The sequence below is a fragment of the Phascolarctos cinereus genome, unplaced genomic scaffold, assembly GCF_003287225.1.
Source record: "Phascolarctos cinereus isolate Bilbo 61053 unplaced genomic scaffold, phaCin_HiC Scaffold_1;HRSCAF=81, whole genome shotgun sequence".
NCBI classification, from domain to species: domain Eukaryota; kingdom Metazoa; phylum Chordata; class Mammalia; order Diprotodontia; family Phascolarctidae; genus Phascolarctos; species Phascolarctos cinereus.
The window spans coordinates 56,745,128-56,767,843 of NW_027555514.1; the positions used below are offsets into that span (position 1 = coordinate 56,745,128).

General features: G+C 35.5%; 1 protein-coding gene across 1 annotated transcript in view; it reads left to right on the forward strand.

Annotated features, from left to right (window-relative positions):
- MALRD1 (MAM and LDL receptor class A domain containing 1) overlaps nucleotides 1–22,716 on the forward strand; it is an 844,925-nt gene that overhangs the window by 273,980 nt on the left and 548,229 nt on the right. Inside the window, 2 exon segments of the mRNA XM_020966909.2 lie at nucleotides 7,504–7,680; nucleotides 13,396–13,558. Coding sequence (XP_020822568.2) covers nucleotides 7,504–7,680; nucleotides 13,396–13,558 — 340 coding nt within the window.

Here is a 22,716-nt window from a genome sequence, read left to right on the forward strand (position 1 = left end):
TGAAAGAAAAGGCAGTAAGTTGAGGCAGTTAACTAAGAAACTCAAGCTACGACTTTAGAATGTGGGATCACAGCAGAAGCAAAATGAAAGTTTCAGTTTATGAATTCATGGGTATTCCGACTTAATTTCAGATTTCCTGATTTATTATAACTGAATTGACTTACTAATTATTTCTGATTGTTGAACTGACTTTAGTTATCATTTTAGTTACATCCTTAATCACCATCTTTATTCATGTAACATTTTTCAAGCTTTTTCTTATGTCTCCCTTGCTTTTCCTATTTACTCAGCAGAGGTTCATGGTAGTCAAAATAAACTGAAAAATGCTGAGGAAGAGGGCCAGTACTTGGTCTTTGTAGAGTACTTTTTTTTTATTAAGCTTCTTAGTATTCTTTCTGCTTTTCCTAGGATGAATAAAGAACTATATTAATTTATAGCATATTAAGCTTCCCCTTCCCTCTGTGTTTTGCTAAGAGGTGTAAAGGCCACCTGAAAAATACTAAATATCAGCATAATGGCAAGAACATGGGGGAAATGCAAATAAGTTTAGGATATTAATAGTACTATAAAAGAGAATAAAGAAGAATCTGAAAGTTCAGTTTTAATTTGTTTAAACCATCGTTGGCTTTTTGTCAGGCTACCCTACCATAAACTTTGAGAGTGGTTAGGTATGTAAATTAAAAGCCTTCTTCTCAGGGTCACCACAAGTTAGAATTTTTATTGTGTTTCTAAGGTTCAAAAACAAAATCAGGAAATACAAAGAGTCAGCTGGCCCAGTTACCCCATTCAAAGATTACAATGGAAATGCCTTTCTCCCTTTTATTTATGCAAAGGCCCATGTCAAAAACAGAAAAGGCCCATTAAAATACTCACATTACGGTTAAAAGACAGTTTAACTGTTACTGTACTTTGCCTGTAGTTCGTGTCCGTGACAGAGTGTCTGGGAAGATGGTATATATCAGGGCCTCTTGTACCGTCCAGAGCATGGTCTGAAAAATTCCATGTCTGTCATTTGTTAAGACAGTAGTATGTCAAAAAGGACTAATGCTAGTCTGTGTGATACCTTAACAAACAACTTAGTGTATTACAATGGAGCACAAATAAAGAATAACTGTTTTTCAGTAAAATAGGTTTTCTGCTTTGAAATTTGAAATTAGCAATTACTCAAGAAATAAAAACATATGATACTATAGTTGGGTATCTGGGTGTGGTAGCATATCTTCATCATCATCATTAATCACTTAATAATCAATTATCAAGTACCTAATGTGTCTGAGGCATTGAGCTGGATGCTGCCAATTCAGTAACTTAAATGAAGCAGTTCCTATTCTCAAGGAACTTATATTTGATCAGAATAAACAACATGCACATAAAGTCCTAGAATCCTAGATCTAGAATTAGAAGGGACCTTAGAAGCCATCTTGTATACTCCCTTCATTTTAAATGGATGATGAGGAAACTAGTATATAAATATAAATATATATATATATATATATATACATATATATATGTATATGTATATATGTATATATACATATACATATATATATATAATTTTTTTTAAAGTTTGAACATAGTAGTTTATGTCTATGATAGAATGTCTGAGAAGATTACAAATTACCCAGAATCTATTATATCATCCAAGAGACAGCTAGATAGCTTAGTGGATCAAGTTCTGGACCTGGAGTCAGGAAGACCTGAGTTCAAAACTGGTCTCGGATACTTCCTAGCTGTGTGACCCTAGGCAAGTAATTTAACCTCTGTTTGCCTTAATCCACTAGAGAAGGAAATGGCAAAGCACTCTAGTATCTTTGCCAAAAAACAAAACAAAACAAAACAAAACGTATGGGGTTATGAAGAGTCAGACATGACTGAACAACTGAACAACAAAAATTGTACCATCCAAACAACATGTTTGAACAATTCCATGTTGGCCATTTGTCAAGGCAGTAGTGTGTCAAAAAGGACTAATGCTACACTGTGTGATATACTGGCAAACAATTAAATAACAGTTGGTTGCATTTAATTGAACTTGTGTACTCTGTCCTCTGAACAAGTTCTAGGACTGTCAATTGCAGAGCAAATGCCAGCCTGTATATTAGCAGAGGGAATTTCTTCATTTGTTAGTTCTCTTTGTCAATAAAATCGCAGGTGAAGTTACTGTTCTATATATGCAAAACAATGTGTTAGTTTCTAAAGGAGACATGTGATCTTGGCCCTGAAAGCTTACAGTCTTAGTAGGCTGGATAGGACACACACTGACAATTCAAGCCAAAGTAGTAGAAAAATGTGTAGGAAAGTACCGGGGAACCAGGGAGGAGAATTACTTTTTGCTCTTGGTACGGGGAAGGTATCACCAAGCTAGTGACATTTAAGCTGGCCCTGTAGGATAGATAAGCTATTAACAAGCAAATATTATAAGTGGATTAGAGATGGAGGGACCAGCAGGGAGAAAGGCACGGAAGCTTTGTGCTAGGAAAATAACTCTGGCAACAACATGCAGGTTGGATTTGATGAAGGAAAATCTGGAGGCAAGGGAACAGAGGGAAGGCTATTGTAAAAGTATAATTATGAGGATAATTATGATGATGTAAAGAAAATCAAGGGTTTTGTAATTGTAATGAAGAAATTTGGCCTGAGGAAGAGATAAAGAAATATCCCTCTTTCATTACCTTGGAGAGGTGGGAGACTACAGATATGTCATATTGCATACACTTTTAGCATAGTTGCTTTGTCAGCTGGTTTTGGCTTTCCTTTATTATAGTGGAAAAGTTAGTGGATGGTTGTGGGTCATAGTATATCTGAAAATGCTATATTAAATAAAAGACATACATTTTTCCAATATAGTAGAGTTATATAATTTTATATATTATTTTTTAAACTATTGCAGTTGTTAGATAATAAAGATATCAACTAGAATTTTAGCTAAGGGCACACAAAAGAGGGAACAGTAATGTGAGAGGCTTTGTAGAGGTGACACTAGGGACATTGGGAGAGGAATCAAACGTAACTTTGAGATTTTAAATCTGGGTGACTGGGAAGACAGTGGCGCCATCAACAGAGCTAGACCGAGGAATCTAGGAAGATGAATAGGTTTTGGGGGAAGGGATGATATGAACTCATTTTGTTAAATAGGAAGTTTGAAATTCCCTGAGGGTATCCAGGGGGGCATCCTCCTCTGGGGGCTTGCATTCTCGTTTAGAATGGGGCTGTACCAGAAGGCAACAGTTGAAAGGTAAAGGAGCCAAAGAGAGATTCAAAGAGCACTAGGGTTGAAACTCGCTCCAATCTCACTCTGGTAGTCCAGAACAGTTATTGGCTTTAGTCATGGGACGTTCTGAATGTTTTAATTAACGTGCACATTTATACAATACCTACACCCAGGGAACAGTATGAAACTGTTTTCCACCATAAATTCTGCTTTTGGAAAAGAAATTAAATTTCCAATAATCTAATCAAACCCAACAGGCATTTGTTAAGTGCCTACTGTTGTGGTAGGCTATAGAGGATTTAGAACCTAAAGTAAAACTGTCCCTGCCCTCAAGGAGATTCCATTCTATAGTAGAAATACTATGTTATAAGATAAGTATATACATGGTATTTTGAGGAGCAAAAGTGCACTGACAACTAACAGAATCAAGAAAAGCCTCAAAGGTTTAATATTTTCTAAATTAATTTAGTCACTTTGGAGTTAATCTTATAACCTCAAAGCCCAAAGGAATTTAAACCTATGGAAATTTGCTTGAGCAGACACCACAGAAATAGGCTGTTTCTTAGCTCCTGAACTGAAATGATGTATCATTTTCATTATGAAAATTTAAAAATCATAGATATATGTCTTGAAGGGCTCTGGGCAGTCAACTGGTCCAACCACCTTCTCTTTGTAGAGGAAGAAACTGAGGCATAGAGAACAAGTACATGTGCGTGCGTGTGAGTGTGAGTGGTGGTGGTGGATGGGAGAGAACACAAACTATAAACAAAATCGTCTATTCTTTTTCTGTCTTTTGGGTGTTCCTTCTATCATATTTCATAGCCTTTTTCTCTTTCCCCTGTCTTTCTTCTTCCTTTCTCCTCAAATCTTAGCCGTCTATCTCTATACACACTTATTTTGAGTGAGCGCTTATTTTCCCATTACTCAAAAGGGAAAAGCAGGTGGAAGGGCAATCATCTCAGCATTCAGTATGACAATAAAGGTGATATTCAAAACTGTGGGAGTTAATATATAAAGTTACAAGATGATACAGGAAAAACAAAAAAGGAGACTGAGAACAGTATTAGAGGGTGTAGAAGACAAAGAAGAGGCCAATCAGAGGATCAATTAGAGATATTGAAGTAATGAAATGATACCTAATGGATACAGGATGGAGAGTTTTAAGAGGGAGTGGGTAGTTACCAGTATCAAATGTAAAAACTTGTAAGATGAAGATGAGGAAAAGTCCCCAAATTGGATGATAAAGAAGTCATTAATAGGCATTTATTTAGCACATTAGTATGTGCAAGTCACTCCTGCTTACAAGGAGCTCCCATAAACTTCAAATAACCATTTGCATTCAAGATAAGGATAGATAAAATAGACATGGAGCATCTCTAGTTGTCCTGATCTATATATACCTTGCCACTAGGCCCAGATGTCTCTGGAGGAGAAAGTGAGCCTGGTGACTCTGCACGGCCCTGCCTCACTTAAATCCAATTCATGCACATCATGGCATCACCTTCCTGATGTCATGGTCATCTTTCAGAAGCAAGGACAAACAACAGCATCAACAAAGATAAAATAGAAGGTAATATTAGAGGGAAGGCACTGGCAATGGAGAAAGGGAAAGATTTCCTGCAGGAAGAGAATTGAGCTCAGTCTTGAAGGAAGCCAGGGAAGCCATTGGTGACCTTTAAAATCAATCAATCGATCAGTCACTAAACTGTTAGTGTAAGACACTGTGCTAAGCACAGTGTATACAAGAAGGGCAAAAGAAGGTCTCTGCATTCACTATCTGAAGGGAGAGACAACAAACAACTCCCCACAAACAAGCTATCAACCCAGAAAAATTGGGAATAATCAGAGGAGGGAAGGCAATAGAATTCAGAAGTGTAGGGAAAACCTGGTAGAAGATGGGATTTCATCTGGGATTTGAAAAAAGCTCAGAGAAGCCCAGAGGAGGAGATGAGGAGTGCACTGCAGGCAGGGGGCCAGCCATAGAGGATGCAGGGAGCAGAAAGACAGAGTGGCTTGTCTGAGGAACAACGAGGATGCCGATGTCATTCAATTGAAAAACAATTGAAAAAGTTTTAGAAGGCATTTTTATGCCCTTTTTATGATGGAAGACCATGAACAGACAGAAGCAAAGCAATAGAGGAATGTGGGTTCCTATGGGAGCTATATTCATTTAGAAACTCAACCTTCTGAAGCTTAAATATGTTAAAGTTTCTGATGGAAGAAATCCTTTGAATAAAATCTAAATTTGGGGCATTAAAATTGAATCTCTTCTAAATGCAGAATTTGTTTGCCAAATAGCTCCGCACTGTTTTCTGGAAGTGGATGTTATATAAATATGCATATTAATTGAGTTATTCAGAAAGTCACATGCCTAAAGCCAATTCCGCTTATACCAGACTATGGGTTAAGAAAGTTGATTTTATTTATTTTAATATTAGTAGAGTACAGGCTGTAGAGAGGACAGGTTGGGATAAAATAAATGATGAATTAGAAGCAGTGGGTTCATCAGGAAATCTCCCTGAACGCAGAATGAGGATTGTAATAATATTTGTTACAAGATATTTATAGAAAAAAGAGTTGAAATATGGTATGGAACTTGGGTTAGATGATCCTCGGAACCCTCTGTCAAATATGTCATATGCTTGGAATGTTTTTTTCTGGCAGTCATTAAAAATTGTACCAAAAACCATACACTCAATTTAACTCTTAAAATGAACACATTTTTAAGAAAGCCAGCTAAATTAGAAGTGGATTCTATGGCCAAAGAACAGAGTTTTCTCAATCCAAAATTACTCAGTTTTATGGGGATAAATACTGTATTTTTGGTCCCATTTAGAGTCATGGGTTATAACATTCTGAATTAACCAGGCCAGATAAATCTGTATCATCTTGGATTAAATACAACTATAATTACAGTAATTATTCTAAATGCACCTTTTCCTTGGAACCCATCCAAAGAGTGTCACCTTCTTGATGACATTCTAGGTTAACAAAGATTCCACAGAAACTTTGTCATAATGTTATTTAATTGTAGCAATAGAGTTTTTGTAAAACATATAACATGCTTACACTCCCCTCACTACTACCACTACTACTGCCACCACCACCAGCTTCATTGCATCAGCACTACAATCACCACTCCACTGTCTCAAAATTCCCAACGTCCTGAGGTGATTAGGAGAGAGAATATTTCAGATTACCCAGTATTGTTGTTGAGGCATCTCAAAAGAATTTATTCTGTTTATGCCCTTGAGACATATAAATATCGAAGTACTTTGTTAGATTTATTATTAAATATTTTACAGATCCTAGCAAATTGACTCAGCATAATTTTTTAATAATTTCTTTACAGCTGTATGATTGAAGGAGGTGTTCTTTCCTCCAAAACCTCTCAATTACCAAGGTACAAAAGAAAATTTCACTTTCCTTCACCTGACGTTCATTGGAAAGTTTCCTTTTATACACTTAAATAAAAGATAGAACAGATTTCCATGGGAGTTGTGAAATTGTCAACATCCCTCTGGAGGAAAGCTTTTTTGAATTTTTGAGATAACTTAAGTATATTCCCAACTAATTTCATAGATGGGGGCTTGGTAGGGAGGGGTAGATGGCTTTTTATTATTCTTTTTAATCTGTAGTTAGAGAATTCCAGTTATTTTAGCTTTCAAGTGAGATCCTAAGAGCGGAAATGACTTCGAGGGATCCCTTTCAAGTTCACTGGTATATTATTTTGGAATTTACACTCTGTAATTATTCAAATTACTACAAAAGAGAGGCAGCCTTGCATAGTGGTTAGAGAGTTAATCTTTGAATTCAAAAAGATCCGAACTGAAGTGCTGCCACTGAAGTGGTGGCCGGGTTACTGTTATCAAGTTATTAAAACTCTCAGTGCCCCAGCAAATTCTTTAAGTCTATAACTTACAGAGTAGGTGTCAATCTATATTAGTAGGAGTTCCTCACTAGGAGTTCCCACTGATGATGAAATTGCAGATCTATACCCCCCAAAGTACAGATACATCTTTATGAATTTAATAAAATTCCTGAATTTTTTTTGACCCAGTCAAAGGGTGTAGACTTCAGACCAAATCATTCATTCACTGAAAGGTTACAAATAATGTCTATGATAAGAGGTGAAAGTAGGTGTGCAAGCCACAGGAAATTTATTTCCTTTCCTGAGAATACTAGAATTATCATTGGAATCTTGATAATCAGCATTATTCATCATATTTTAATGGAAAGAAACTAAAGAAACTAAAAATGTGTTGAATTACAATTTATTATTTCTTCTCCAGGATATTTGCCAGTGAATTTACTACCACCATCAGGAACCTTGATTCCAGTAACTCTTCCACCTCACAACTGTACAGATGATGAATTTGTGTGTAGGTTGAATGGCCACTGTATTGAAAAGATTCAGAAATGTGATTTCAGATATAACTGTCCTGACAAGTCAGATGAGGATTCTTGTGGTAGGTAAACTCTTAAATGGATGTTATAGGTTCACCTCCAAATAAGCAACATTGTTTACTTTTCTATGTAGCGTACAATCTCAAGGCAAATGTAGGGATGTTCTGCCAGGTTCAGAACAGTGGGTAAATTTCTTAATATATTGTAGCTATAGAATTACTGTGGAAGAATAACTGACCTTGGTTCTTCTGAAACTGCAATAAGGACAAGATAACCTTCTGTGTCCCAAAAGGGGCTAAATGTCTCAGGATTTATGTCCCAATAACAAGTACAGTGGTTTCAAGTACGGTCCCATCAACCATGTTTTCCAAACACCGTATTTGTCATAGACTTGGAAAGGACTTCATCCAGTCCAACAGATACCTAGATGAGAGAAATGATTATTTTTCTATTATTAATAACCAGTTATTAGCAGGTTAGTTATTAGTGGGGGGTTTTTCTTTGCCTATTTACTCATTCAGAGACTAGTCCTTGAAGTCTCTGAAGAACTGAGCTAATGATGAGATTGGCCTAACCCTCAGGAACATTCTTGGATGGGACCTCACCCAAGTAGGACAGTTGACTTCAGATTTAAGTGTAAATAGAATCTCCTCTAGATGAATTCAAGTCCTAAAGCATTAGGCTTTGGATCTGGCTATTCAATCAGTTTTGAATAAACCTAAGTACACAATCATCTAGATGATATTTGTTCATCTTCTTTGGAGAAAAATATAAGAGATTGTATCAAACTCATCACTAATAAATAAACTACATCTCTAGCATTCCCCAGATCTAATAGACTAGTTTAGTAACTGTCAAAAAAGTAAATGGAATTAGTCTATAACAACTCATTCTTCTTGACCCCAGGATGTGGTTTTATGACCACAACTTCTTTTTCTAGATTTTTCAAAAATTAGAGTCGAACTCCGTGGTTTACAATTTTTTATACTGTATATTTTCTTCCAAATTAAAATTTTTGTCTTACCCTTCTCAAATCCTGTAGTACCTCTTCCATTCTCCATAATCATTAAATCATCACTTATAGGAGTGCAACATTCAAATCTGCCATTCATTTATAGCACTTTTCAATTTGTCAGAGTCTAATTAATTGAATTCATCTAAGGTAGTTAGTGTCTTATTATTTTCCTCCTAGTCATTAGGTGATGGATTTTTAGCCATGACAACCAATAAATAAATGCACAATGCAAAATGTAGGAATAACTTCTAAACCAGTGATCTGTGTATAATTGGACTGGTTAGAACACAGTTCAAAATCAATACCAAATCAAAAGAAAAAAGCTAGAAATATCACATGCATTTAAAAAATCCCCTAAAGTGACCTTTTAAAATGAGCTGTTGATTCTGGAATATGGGAAATAAATAAAAGAATAGACATTGATTTAGACTGTCACTGTCTCCTGAGCAAATTTAAGTCATAAATTAATTAGTTGTGATATTGTGGAAATATTAGATACCATGGCCAAGTAGAGAGATATAGAAGACAAAAGATGCTATAAACATTGGCGTATACTTTTTGTTTGTAGAATACTTGTATATTGGTTTTGTATTTGTATAATTTGCCAAAAGAACCATGTGGAAAGTTAGGAGCAATATCAAATCGTAAAGCAGGGGGAAATGGTGGAAAGAATATCAAGTTTATAGAAAGCCTAAAATAAAATAAGCCAAGTTATGGCAAAAACAAACAAACAAACAAAAAATACCCCCCAAACCCCGATCAATGCTGAAACTCTGGAGAAGGTAACACAAAAAAAGAGTGGAAAGGATTGTTAAGATTTATAGAAGAAACTATGTTCCCTACCAGTGATAGTACCATCAACATATGTGTGCTCTAACATAACAGTTTCTCATGTGCTACATGGAGAAATAGAAATGACACTAAAGAAAATAAAAGCAGGAAATACAGTTGAACTATGCCAAATATACAAAGTGTAGATCGTTACTGGAGGCAACACAATTTTGGGAGCATTACTGTGCCAATTCTCAAGATATCAGAAAGGGGAAGATGTCAAAACCTTGGAAAAAATCATGACTATAATTACTTATAGTCATGCGAAAGAAAATTGAGAATATTAATAACTATCGACCGATATGTATATTTATGGCTACAACATCTTAATTAAAATGATCCAAATTCCATTACAAAAGTGCAGATGCTGAAAGTTATGTTGACTCAATATCCCGTTGTTCCTAGCCCTTTTTATCAATCTGTGCTGGGGGGAGGTTCTATTAGGGAAGGAGACACTAAGCCTGCGGCTTTTTGTATTACTTACTCTTCATCCTGCACCCCAGCTGAAAACTGTCAAGTTCTTGCTACCTTGGAAAGGAATGGAGGTGCAAGAATTCAACCTCTCTGGCTGAGGTGGACTTATCTGGATTGTGCTAAAGTTACCTATAAAAGCCATCCCCACCTTGAAGCCATTGTTGATCAGGCTGTCAGTGTGTTGCTACCTTGACATACTTATATTAAACTCCTTTTAATTCCCTTTGTCCTGAGTTTTGCCTTGTTGATTAAGATGAAAAGCTCAAATGAAGAATTTCTCTTTCAACACAGAGAACACATATATGAGAGTTAAACAAAGTAGAAAACTCCGAAGGGCTTAATACTAGTTGTTTAGGCACTGATGAGGTGAAGATGAAAGAATAGGTAGGGATGCATCTTACCATGTCTATCAAAGCGAATAAGGCAAAACACAAAATTCTTTGCAAGCAAGTCACTCTTCAAGTGGATCAGTGAGCAAGACAAGGCCTTAGCTGTCCCTGACTGTATGCAGAGTCACTGACCTTCATTACCATTCACTCACCACTGTTACATATTAGTTCCAGGTCATTTCTCTCTCTGCAGAGAGCAAAAGTTCTCTGAACTGTCTTGATTGTCACCCTTGTCCCATGATCCTCTAGTCCCACCTTCAACTGGGAAAAGAAAATCTTCCCACAAGCCTCTTTGTCAATCAAGAGCTATGTTAGTAATAAGAAACCTAGAAGACATGAGAAGTGCTACTTATAAATATGATCCCTGGTAGAAGCAAATTTGAATGTACTGAAAGCAGGTCAATTCATACCTTTCCAGGAACTTTTCTGTGCCAAAACTTTAAATATAAAATGGAAATACTCAACAGTCATTACCACTACAACTGAAGAAAAATTGGTATTATTTAATGGATTAAATTCTAAATCAGAAGCCATGAACTTTGAAAGTCTTATTCCTTTTTCCCCATATAGGTTACATATTTTTAATAGGAAACCTGTCACAGTAATGAGAATAATTGAGTAGATTTCTTTCAGCCAGGTATGAAGTGCCTTTAAAATACAGGCTATTAAGTCCAAATATTATTTAGTGGCTTATGGCTATCTTGTCATCAAATTCCAGGATTCATTTTTAAATGCATACCCTTGGTGTTATATTCTCTTAACCATGCAAAAATGATTCTTAATGAATCTATACACCATAAATTTACTAACCAGCCTAGACTAAATAATTCATAAAATCCAGACTGGTGGTGACTCACTCTATATGATTATGATTGGACAATAATTATCTCAAAAAAATTATCTCAAATTAGCAAGGGAATTATATCATGCATTGCAGATGGAAGATAATACACTGAATGTTATTGTGTACAATTTTCTCATGGGAAATCAGTAAGATCACTAATGTACTCTTTCAGAAATAAATAAGAATAGTATTTTTTTAAAGATCTTAAAATATATACAAAAAACTTACTATTCACAATCCATGTATGCCTTTTAAGATCTTCCAGAATTTCTAATATCCAACTTGGTGACTTTAGAGATAGAATTTACGGTTTTGGCAATCAAACTCTTGATGACTACAAAGTGTGCAAATGAATTTCTGTTTGGTGTTATCATTATAGCAATCTTGGAACCATTTTGTTTACTTATAGAGGGATTGAAAATAAATGAAGGTCCTTTTGTGCTGAAATTGACTCTGTGATCCTCCCATGTTTGCATGATAAAACTCTTTGTGTGATAAAGCTATGATGAACATGCTCTTGTTAGCTCCTTCGTGTCTTGGAAATCTGAATTAACCACAGTTTCTTCCTTGACTGGCAGTAGGGAGGAAAGAGCTTTACTGTCTCAAATCTTTTCTCAGGGAAGTTAGGTAAATATGCATCCATATGGTTATAACAATTAATGTTCTTCTACTTGCTTTAAAGATGTTCCCTTACAGATTTTTCATTAGAACATTGATATATTTGGAAAATGGTGGCAGTTTTTTGAGCCCACTAGTTGGTTAGTCATAAGATTGAGAACTAGAAGGGAACTCAGAAGCCATCTAATCTGGTCTCCTCATTTTAGAGAAGAAATTAAAGACTACAGAGGGTGATTTGCTTCCCTAACATCACACAAATAGTAGTGGTAGTGCCACAATTTGAATGCAGGTCCTTTGCCTCCAAATATCACACTTTCCATTATATGGAGTCGAATAACGTTGAATGCTTATCATCAGCAGTGTCCTGAACTATCTTCCATTGAAATAAAAAGACTTCATATAAATAATGTGTGAATGAAATTACACTGGAAAAACTGAAAAGCAAGAGGTTAATACTGTAAAATAATGTGTTTACAATGATCTGTCATTTCATGCTCCTGCAACTGATGAAGACTGCAGACCCTTCCACAACTTCCTAGACATGTATTTAAGAGTTGCTGTCATATTCAAGAGCCTAATTGTCAGTCTTGTAAATTTATTTAGACTGAACCTTAGACAACAGCTTGTCCCTAGGCCTTTTGTAGTTTGGTATGACTTGATAGAGGTTCCATAGCCCTTCTCAAGCTAGGGTCACCTCCATACAACAAATGGACACTTTACTGAAGGCTAAAATATATTAAGCAATGCTCAATTCTGCCTTCAATAATTTAGAATTCATAGATTTCCACATTGGAATTCATAGAATCCCATAGATAAAAATTCATAGATTCCTTTTTGCACTATTAATAAAAGTGGGGAAGAGATTTTATAAACAAATTAAGAGAATAAAGAAAAAATATCATGAGTAGAAGAGAGATCAAGATATAAGAAGTATAGCTACTTAGAAGAATAAGGTTTTAAAGAATATCAGGAATTATATTTTAAAAAACAAACAAAATAATGTCAATCCATTTAAATAGAGGCCAATTCATTTCTTAAAATGATAAATACAATTCAATCTTAGTTGTTTACTAAAGCAAGACTTTTGCCAAATGTAGGCTACTTATTTAAAAAAAATTTAAAAAGATCATCCACAAAATGAGTTTAATTTGTGTCTTCAATTTGAAGTATGTTACTCAACCAAATCTCAGAAGAAGAGAATCTTTTCTCCACTAAAGTCTTTCAGTGGTACTTCATCCCTTCAGCAGTGCTCTTCAGTTTTGAAGGCTGCAATTAGAGGGCATGTTTGGCAGGTCCTACAAAGTTAGAAAGGTATTAAGTACCATGCAAGTGATGGACAAGTTACCTGGTATTCATAAGTCAGCCTAATTGAGCTTGAGAGATTTAACATCATGTTGGCTACAGGGTGATGCATTTTGCTGCCTCAGAAACTCTAGAGGATGGTCTACAACTTTGTAGAGGCATTGCTATCTATATTAGTGGGAAGCATCCTCCTGGAGAAAATCAAGGACTTTTGAATTATTGACATAGGAGATAGCTGGAGATCAAGTTGTTACCTACTCATGTGTTTCTTATGACTAAGAATCTTATTATTTTCTTTCTTCAGTTATGGAAGTCTGCAACTTTGAAAATGGAAATCTATGTAGATGGTATCAGCCAGAACTGATGGAAAGAATTCAAACTCTCGGTACCTTTAGATGGGGACTTGGAAATGGAGCTAGTATACATTATGGGGAGGAGAACCACAGGCCGTCAGTGGATCATACAAAGTAAGTGACTGTTCATTTGGATAGCTTCCTTAGGAAGTATTACCTTAGTTTTCTGGTGTCATAAAAAAATAAAGCTGATTGTGCTAAAAATATCAGAAGAGCAAAGTTTAGAATTTTAATGAGGAATATTTCTGTAGTTAAATTTACTTGTCATCTTCCCCTGAAGGATTGTTAAAGAGCATCTCATTCAAATGCCTTAAAGGGTGTATACACACACACACACACACACACACACACACACACACATTTTTTCATTACTAGAATAACTTCTCTGGATTTGTGTAAAAATTGGTGGTTATAAAATTATTTAAAACATTTACACACACATATACACACACTATATGTATGTGTGTATATATCCACACATACACATTTATAATATATGTTATGTACATATGTGTATACATATGCATATATGATACATACATGTACACACACAAATATATCAGACAGACATAATTTCTTGGTAATTGATCATTTTATTAATAATGTTAGAATTTTATTAATAAAAGGGTTAGTGACACTCTTGAATGCCAAAGCCCCTCATGGCAGCAGGCTCACAGTTCATATGCCCTTGAAAGAGTGGGTATTCCTGAGGATGGCAATCACCTCTGATTGGCTAACAAGTAATGAAAGAGAATGAATATCACAATAGGTGGACCTAGTCTAACTAGGGCCTGAGGCATATAACTCTGATTATGCCATTTCTTCTGAATTGACCAGCCTTGGGCAATCTAATCAAAGAATTTATCTTCACCTAAACCTGTGTAGAGCACAGTGGGCCTCCCCTACCTTAGATTGAATTCCTTGTAAAGGTTGGGTGGGGTCTGACCAAGGTTGAGGAGCAAGTTAATTCATACTTCAGAGACTGAGCTTTGAAATAAGGATGTTAGAAAAAGGGAAAACTCTGGATCTCCCCAAATCATTGGTTATTAACAGTCATTTCTCTCATTATACTAACTTTCTAAGACTGATTATAAAATGAAAATGGAACTGATATACATATATTTGTGAGTTCTATTGTCCTCTTATAATATCAGTCTTAGAAAGTTAGTGCAGCCTCGTGAATAGAGAGGCAGTCTTAGAGCCATGACAAAATGACTTCTAGTCTCAGATCTGATACCCGCTGTCCACATGATCCTGGGCTGGCCCCTCAATTTTTCAAAAATTTCTAAGACCAATGGTGTCAATCTCATATAGTAACTATGGCCACTAAACTCTATATAAAGATCCTGGCAGACTGCATATTGACCTAGAAAACCATACATTAACATTATCTATGTTTTATTGTATTTTTGTTTATTTTGTTAAGGATTTCCCAATTAGATTTTGGTTTGCTTCAGCCGTGATCAGGAGGGTTTTGGGCCACATGTGGCCTGTGAGCTATGTGTTTGACACCTCTATCTAAGATCGTAAATTGCAGAGCAGATGCAGATCTATATTGAGACCAAGTTGTCCATTGGGAGCTTTCTATACAGTTAAAAATCACAAGCCCAATTAAAAAAAAATCAATCTTAAGACATTTCTATTGGGAAGCAACAGTGGACTTGAATTCAAAAGACTTGGGTTTGAATCCTGATGTGTAAACTGTGCCTCAGTTTCTTCATCTGTAATATAAAAATACCTATCCTACAGCATTGTGGAGATCAGATAAGATAAAATATCAAGAGTAGCATGATGAAGTAGGAGTATTAGTGTTGATATTAGAGGGCCCAGGTTCCAATTTTAGCTCAGATACTTATCTCTATGACCTTCTCCCTCTCCCCACATCATCCCATTCCCAGTAGAGAGTCAGGTCTCCAGGTCAAAACCGTATCTCCCAGCATTGTAGGCATACCCAGAAGGAGTGAGGGGTGATTCCCTAATGCCATTTTGCTCTAGGTTTCACCAGTATGCTTCTTTCCAAGATTATCAATTGAGAATATGCTTAGTCAGCCAGCTCTAAGTAGCTTGGAAAAGATGGGTATTTACTAAACTATAAGAGCAATTGGTATGAAACATTGTTCCCCCCTCAGTTTCCCTCCTTCCCCAGACATGCAGCACCTTCCCTTCCTCCATTAAGTTTGTCATACCTTCTATGATAAATATATGCAGGGTCCACAGGAAAGTAGGCTCAAGTTTAGAAATCACAAGTGGCAAAGGATTAATTAATAGTTCCCAGTTATGAGAAGACTTTTTCTCTCATTTGTGGGGAGCTCAAAGCAAAGTGAATATGCCCTTGGCTTTTAATGGAGATAATGAGCTGTAACTAGGAGACGATCCTACGATGTTGATGTAGACCAGAAGTCCAAAATCTAGATCTTTAAAGCTCACAAGGCTTTACTCTCCCACCTGGGAAAAATGGGAGTACGGCAGGAGGCTGGTCAAGACTGAAGTGAAGTGAATAACTCTCCTTCCCTTATACACCTCCCTCTTAGGGGTTTTACTGGAAACATATTTGCTCCAATTTCTGGAATACTTTGATTCCAGTGAACTGGATACATTTATACAAGACTTAGAGGACATGATGCAATCACTCAGTTGGTTGGAACCTACTTCCTATCTGGCATCATTACACTTCAGCAAATGCCTTCAAAGACTTTTCTGTTTAGACTGACCTATGTCTGATTGATTGAGCATCTTTTCACTTATTTTGAATGAAATGAGATTAAATTGTCAAGTCCAAGCTTAAACACAGAGTCATGGATAGGGTGGGGTTTTCAGAAGTCACCTAATTCAACACTCAATTTTTCACAGAAGGAAACTGAAGACCATATAGAGGGTGACTTGCAAAGCTCATAAAGGCTTTTATGTCATAAAATAAGTGTGAGAACCAAGAACAGGACCCAGGGTCTCTAATTCCAGATTTAGCACTCTTTCCGCTGTACCCAACACCGCCATTTGCTCATCTCTAAAAAGTTATAATGGGGCAGCTAGGTGGCACAGTGCATAGAGCACTGGGTTTGGAATCAAGAAGAGCCTTCATGAGTTCAAAGCCAGCCTCAGACACTTCCTAGCTGTGTGACCCTGGGCAAGTCACTTCACCCTGTTTGCCTCAGTTTCCTCATCTGTAAAATGAGCTGGAGACGGAAATGACAAACCACTCCAGTATCTTTGCCAAGAAAGCCCCAAGTGGCATCATGAAGAATCAGACATGACTGAAAATTGTCTGAACGACAAAACAACAAAAAGAGTAAAACTTACACTGTAATATATGATTATCAGGGAAATACCTTACACACTCAAAGTGTTATAAAAATATGAGTTCTATTTCCTTTAAATTTTACATTTCAAAATTGTTTAAATTTTTAAATATGTTCAAATTTTAAAATATCTTGTCATACTTCTTGACCTTACTACCTTTTTTTCTCTGTCTACTGCGTATATATTTTTTAAACTGCAACAAGATTTAGTGATAAACACATTGGCTCTAGAGTCAAAAGAGTTCTATTCAAATCCTGCTGAAGTTGCTTACTAACCTGTGTGACTTTGGGCAAGTCACTTAAATGGGTCAGGCCTCACTTTCCTCATCTGTAAAACAAAATGGGTTGGGTTTTATGGTCTCTATCATCCCTTCCAACTCTAAATCTTTGACATATTATGACTGTTATGCATCAGAAATTGTGCTAAGTGCTAGGGATAGAAAGAAAGGCAAGAGAGCACGTTCCTGCACTGGAGAAACTCAGATTCTAATTGGAGGAACAACATGCAAAAAGGTGTACGTATCCGACACATATAGAGTAAATCGAAGGTAACTGAAAAGGAAATCACTTGGAGAGGGGGCATGGCCTAGCCTCCTGTACAAGAAGGGATTTGAACTGAGTTTTGAAGGAAACCAGAGATGGAGGTAAGAAGGGAGAGTATTACAGGTATGGTAGACGAACGGTGAAGAGTTATCATAGGCATATGCTTCTCCACTTTTACTTTGCATACTCTTTCTTCTCACCATGCCAATCACTCCATACATTTTATTGATGTGGGTCAAGATGTCTAATTTTCCTTTGCTTTTCTGCAGTTGCCTGACCTTTTTTTTTTTTTCCCTTTCCTAAAACACAGTAGCTAAATCTCTTGTTTTCTAGGTGTTAACAATTTTATTGAATAAGCAACATGTACTGTGTTGGGAGATAAAACCTTTCTCCTTCCCTTTGTTGACATGAAAACCTTGTTGAAAGCAACATTGAAATCCCAAGTCACATCCAGGAAGTACCTTGTTAATAATGGTGTGTTAGATCTTCCTGTACTGCTTGAGTTTTATATTCTATCAGGCTGAATCTATAATACTTCAAAGAAAGTCAGATCTGCAGATACTGTCCAGCTCCTATTTGCCTCTGGCCAAAATAGGGTTATACTCAAAGAAAAACATTTTACCTAAAGCTTACAGTTACAGTGCATTTCATATAACCCTTTTTTCCTCCATTTCTATCTGACTTTGGTATCTCTGTTATTTTTCTGCCCATTAAAAGGAGTTGTAGTTAAACGTCTCTTGATTTAAAGCTCCACAGCATCGATCAGCATGCTGAAATAATATGCAACAGCAATGATTAATAACATTGCGTTTTGATCATGGCTTGACAGCTGACTACTGTTTGTTGAAATTTCACTGTTGGAATTTTGCTTGTACTGCCTTGGGCTGACGAAAGATGCGGGGTTAATTGACAATTCTTCTGTGGTCCATCTGAACATGCCATAACTCATTATCATTCTATCACATCTCCATAAATCTTATGAATTTGAAAGAAAAAAAAGATCATCTAGAATCATATTCACTCTTAAGTGATAAATAATAGCTAGAATAATAAGAGCTTTATATGGAGCTTACATAGAGTTTTAAAGTTTGCAAAGAACATTACATATATTGTAGTATAACAACCTCATGAGGTCAATGCTGTTGTTGTGCCCATTTTACTTATGTACATCTATAAAACCTGAGATTGAGGAAGGTTGAGTGACTTGCCTGAATTCCCAGCTAGTAAATGTCTGAGGAAAGGTTCAAACTTACGTCTTCCTGAAGTCACGTCTGCTACTCTCCTCACTCTTCCTTCTAGCTACATGACAAAAATGAAAGTAGAGATATCAGAATAGAATCCAAGAAAAGTAGGCTTGATACATTTATTGCTTGTACTTTCACAGTGTAATGTCACAGTATTAAACTGTATTTTAATTTTGAAAACACTTCAGTGGGTAGATTTTCTTATTTATTTTTTTTAAATTAGGCTCTGCAATTCACCACGCTCACTTAGTTGGCAGAGGGAGTATAGTTTTTATTCTATGTATTCAGCAATTTTCAAAATGCTAAGCAGTTCTTGCTATTAACCGGCTTTGGTAGGCATGATAATAAATATATATTCATTCATCATGGATTCTTTAGCCTTCAGAAGACTCCAATTTCTAAGCTGGCACTTGAATACTCCTCTCTTCTAAAAAAGATTTCTTTGTCCTTGCTGCAATTGTGTTATATTCTTGTCCACACACTTTGAGCGGTATTGGTGATAGTTACAGTTTTTATAAAACTAATAAACAGACAAGGGGTCTTTACACTCTGTGTCTTTTCTTTTGCCCTCAAAATTTTCAACATACCAAGGAGACTTGGAATCAAATGAAAGACATAATTGAGAGACACGGTACAGTGGGGAGGTTGGGGTATGTGGAGGTAAACTGCTTGAGCAAAGAGGTATCAGGTTTTAAGTTCAATTTTACACCTTGAAAAAAAATCCAAATTATTTTAGTATTATTAGAACAGAAGCTGCTGCTGGTCAGAAAGGGACTTCTTGGAAAATGTGATGAAAAACAATGGAAAGAAAAATTTCAGTGAATCTAAATATTTAGACTTGAATATTGAGAGAATTTAAATGGCATACTGTAGATGCATTGAATAAAGATCATCTTTGAGGCTATCAAGCAAAACAAATTTCACACTGGCCATCTGTGTCTAAAAATGTCTGCCTGGTTTTGCATCTTGAATGCATCACTCTTTGGTCAGGAGGCAGGTGGCGTGAATTCACTTTGGTTCCTTCCAGTTGTGATCATTTTTTTTTTCTTAAAGCACAAAAATTTGTTTTGGTCTAGGAACGTAGGCAAAGTTCTATAGAACTAATTATTTCTTGTTTTGTACTGCGTGGGAGCTAATAATTAAAATACATGCAATTTGATGTTCCTAGTGGGATTCCAAGAATGATTTGTATGTTAATGTTATTTAATAATCGTTATGACATATCCCTGGAGAGGGAATTTTTAGTATGACATTCATCTTCTTAACTAATAAGTTGATTAAACCATAGAATCATAATCTGGTCCTAAGAACAAAATAAAATGGATTCCCTTCTCCATACCCTGAGCAGTACTGGTAACCTGAGAGGAAAAGCTTGACCCTACTTCACTGGAATTACTTTTAAAGAGTCTGTCATTAAGGCATCATTGAAGCAGAAATGTTCAGGAGCACCTACCTTCCAGATGAGTAGCTATTGCATATTTAAAATATGACTGAGGACAGAGTTGGAATTTGAATTATTATATAATCTTTGTTGTTTTGTTCTTTCCTATGGTCTCAGGTCCCTCATTGTGACCTTTAAAATCAGCTTAATTGGACAAGTTCCTCTCAGCAAAGCGAAAAACTCTGGTCACTACTCATAACAAATGTCTATAGCTTGGCACTAGTAAATTTATGGTAATCTATATCTACTATAAACAAAATACTTTTGTTTGACTCAATTTGTTAATTTTTTATGTCTATAGACAAGGAAAGTCAACTTTTGAATCCTTGGATCCAAATCTCTATTTTATTTGAATAGATTTCTCTATTATCAGTTTATTTGATAATACTCCAAAGGAGCCCTATGAATATAAAATCAGTGACTCAACAAGATTGATCATTTCAGAGCACACTGTTCATAGGGCAGGCTATCTGTTGAAATCACTTTTTATGTCTGTTGTCCCTCAAGGGTCACCGCAAAAATGAACTTTATATGTCACAAAGAAACTCAATGATAACAACTGTAGTTAGTCTGCACTCTACTTAATCATAGCTAATTTTACAGATGTGCCCTGATTTTCCTATTAATTATATACTGCTCATCATTTGTGAAAATTCCTTTCATCTTCATTTTCATTTACCTTTCTATTTCTAGCCAAAGGGGAGCAGTCTTTCTTCAGATCCCAAACCAAATGGATTTGGTTTTGGATTTGCTAACCTAAACTTCAGGGCTATTTATATGTAAGAGAGGGCAACAATTTTTTAAAGTACTCTAGGTTACAAAATTTATTTTGAGGTTGTCATGGAGCTATTTGCACGTGAAATATCTTATTCAGAGATGCTGTGGCAAAAGAGAATGCATCAGTTTCTTAAGAAGAGTGTATGTTGGTAAAACCTGGGCATCTAAACTGCCTTATTAATGCTAGAATACTAACCATTCTTTTACAAGTGAAAATAAGTTGTGTGCCCAATTGTTGCAAGTACACCTCCTTTATATCTTGTGTATTTGTTTAGAGTCATACACTTTATACACTTTGTGGGGCCTAAGTAATGCAGGCTGTCTTCACAAAGCTTTTTTGCATTTCATCACAATCTGTATCTAATTGCTGGATGTGGACATCCTTAACAGACCCCGTAAAATTGAAAACATAATAATGTGTTCTGCTCTGCAACAATGATCACTGACATAAATTTTAGTCCCTATAATGTTAAATACCGGAGTTTTTGCATAGATCTTTTTCTGGGAGGAGGATATGCTCCTATTTCATAGACATGCTTAGATGTCTTTCACTATCTCAAAATAATTTCTAGCTTCTCAAGATTATTTAATCTAAAGGCAATGCCTCACTATAATTTCACAGAAATATAAATGAAATCACTAACAGTTAAATTCAAAATAAACTGTAATAATTTCCTTTTACATCTATGAACACTTTTGGGCAATCAGAATTCGTTGTAGTATGATCATGGCATCGAAAAAAAGTATAATTGTGCCTCTAAATCCTCAATAATAGCAAATACTCTTATGTTGTAATGTGCCAGAGTTATGTTCCCATTCTTTATATTTCTAGCATATCAATAATTAACTCTTGCTTTAATTAAGCGAATGAAATAGGTTTTTTTATTTTAATTAGACAGTTTCAATATAATATCATTTAGCTTGATGACAACAATTTTAGCCACACAGGAGCTACAGTGGGTAGAGAAGCTTATTACTGAATGTAATCCACTGAAGACAATATTTGCAAATTATGTCTCTCTGTGTCTGTGTATTTATATATTATGTTTATAGACATATACATACATGTATTTATATATATGGATGTGTATGTGTACTTTTGTATATATGTATATATACATCAGTTAGTTTGTTAGATAGTTAAGATATAAAATACTGCAACTGATAGATATGAAGTATATATTATATAGCTTAATGCTACATGGATACTAAGGTATATGATTTTTCCTTCATGTTACAAAAATTATACTGCTTATTGAATATTTAATAATCATATGACAGCTTTTTCTACATGATGATTACATTTTCAATATTTCAAATACCTTTTTATTATATGTTTCTTTCTAGTTTATTTCATCAATTAAATGAAAAAAAAATCTGTCTTCTTTCCACTGCAGAAATACTAATGTGCATTAGAGATACATACCCACCAGAACAAAGGAATGTATGCATATGTTTCCAGTGAAAATAATGTTAGTTAGAACAGTCTTCCAGAACTGGAAAAAAAAAAGGATTAGCAAATATGAATATTCACCCTCCTCCCTTTCCATCTGCATGGCACGGTTATATGGTAATGCCAGCATTGTGACATAGTTGTCTCAAAATAAAAATTCAATTTTAAAGACTTTTGAAAAATTAAATATTAAAATGTACTAAAATTTGCAACCAATTAGAGATCTTGTCTTCCACAAAAGCCTTTTTCTGATGTTTCATTATGGTATAGATATGACCTTATATTTCAAAAGACTGTGCTAATTGTCACTTAACCTCTCAATGTCCCCAGACAACTAAGGCTAGATTGCAAAGCATTTTCATTAGTAGAAGGAGTTTCTTCACTTGGAGTTCCTCACCCAGTGAATTTACAGGACTAGACCAGAAAAGAAATAACAATAGATATATAATGTGTGTGAATCTGTAAGTGTGTACATCTCTTTACCATGTACTTATATCATATTTATAGTGCAAAAACAC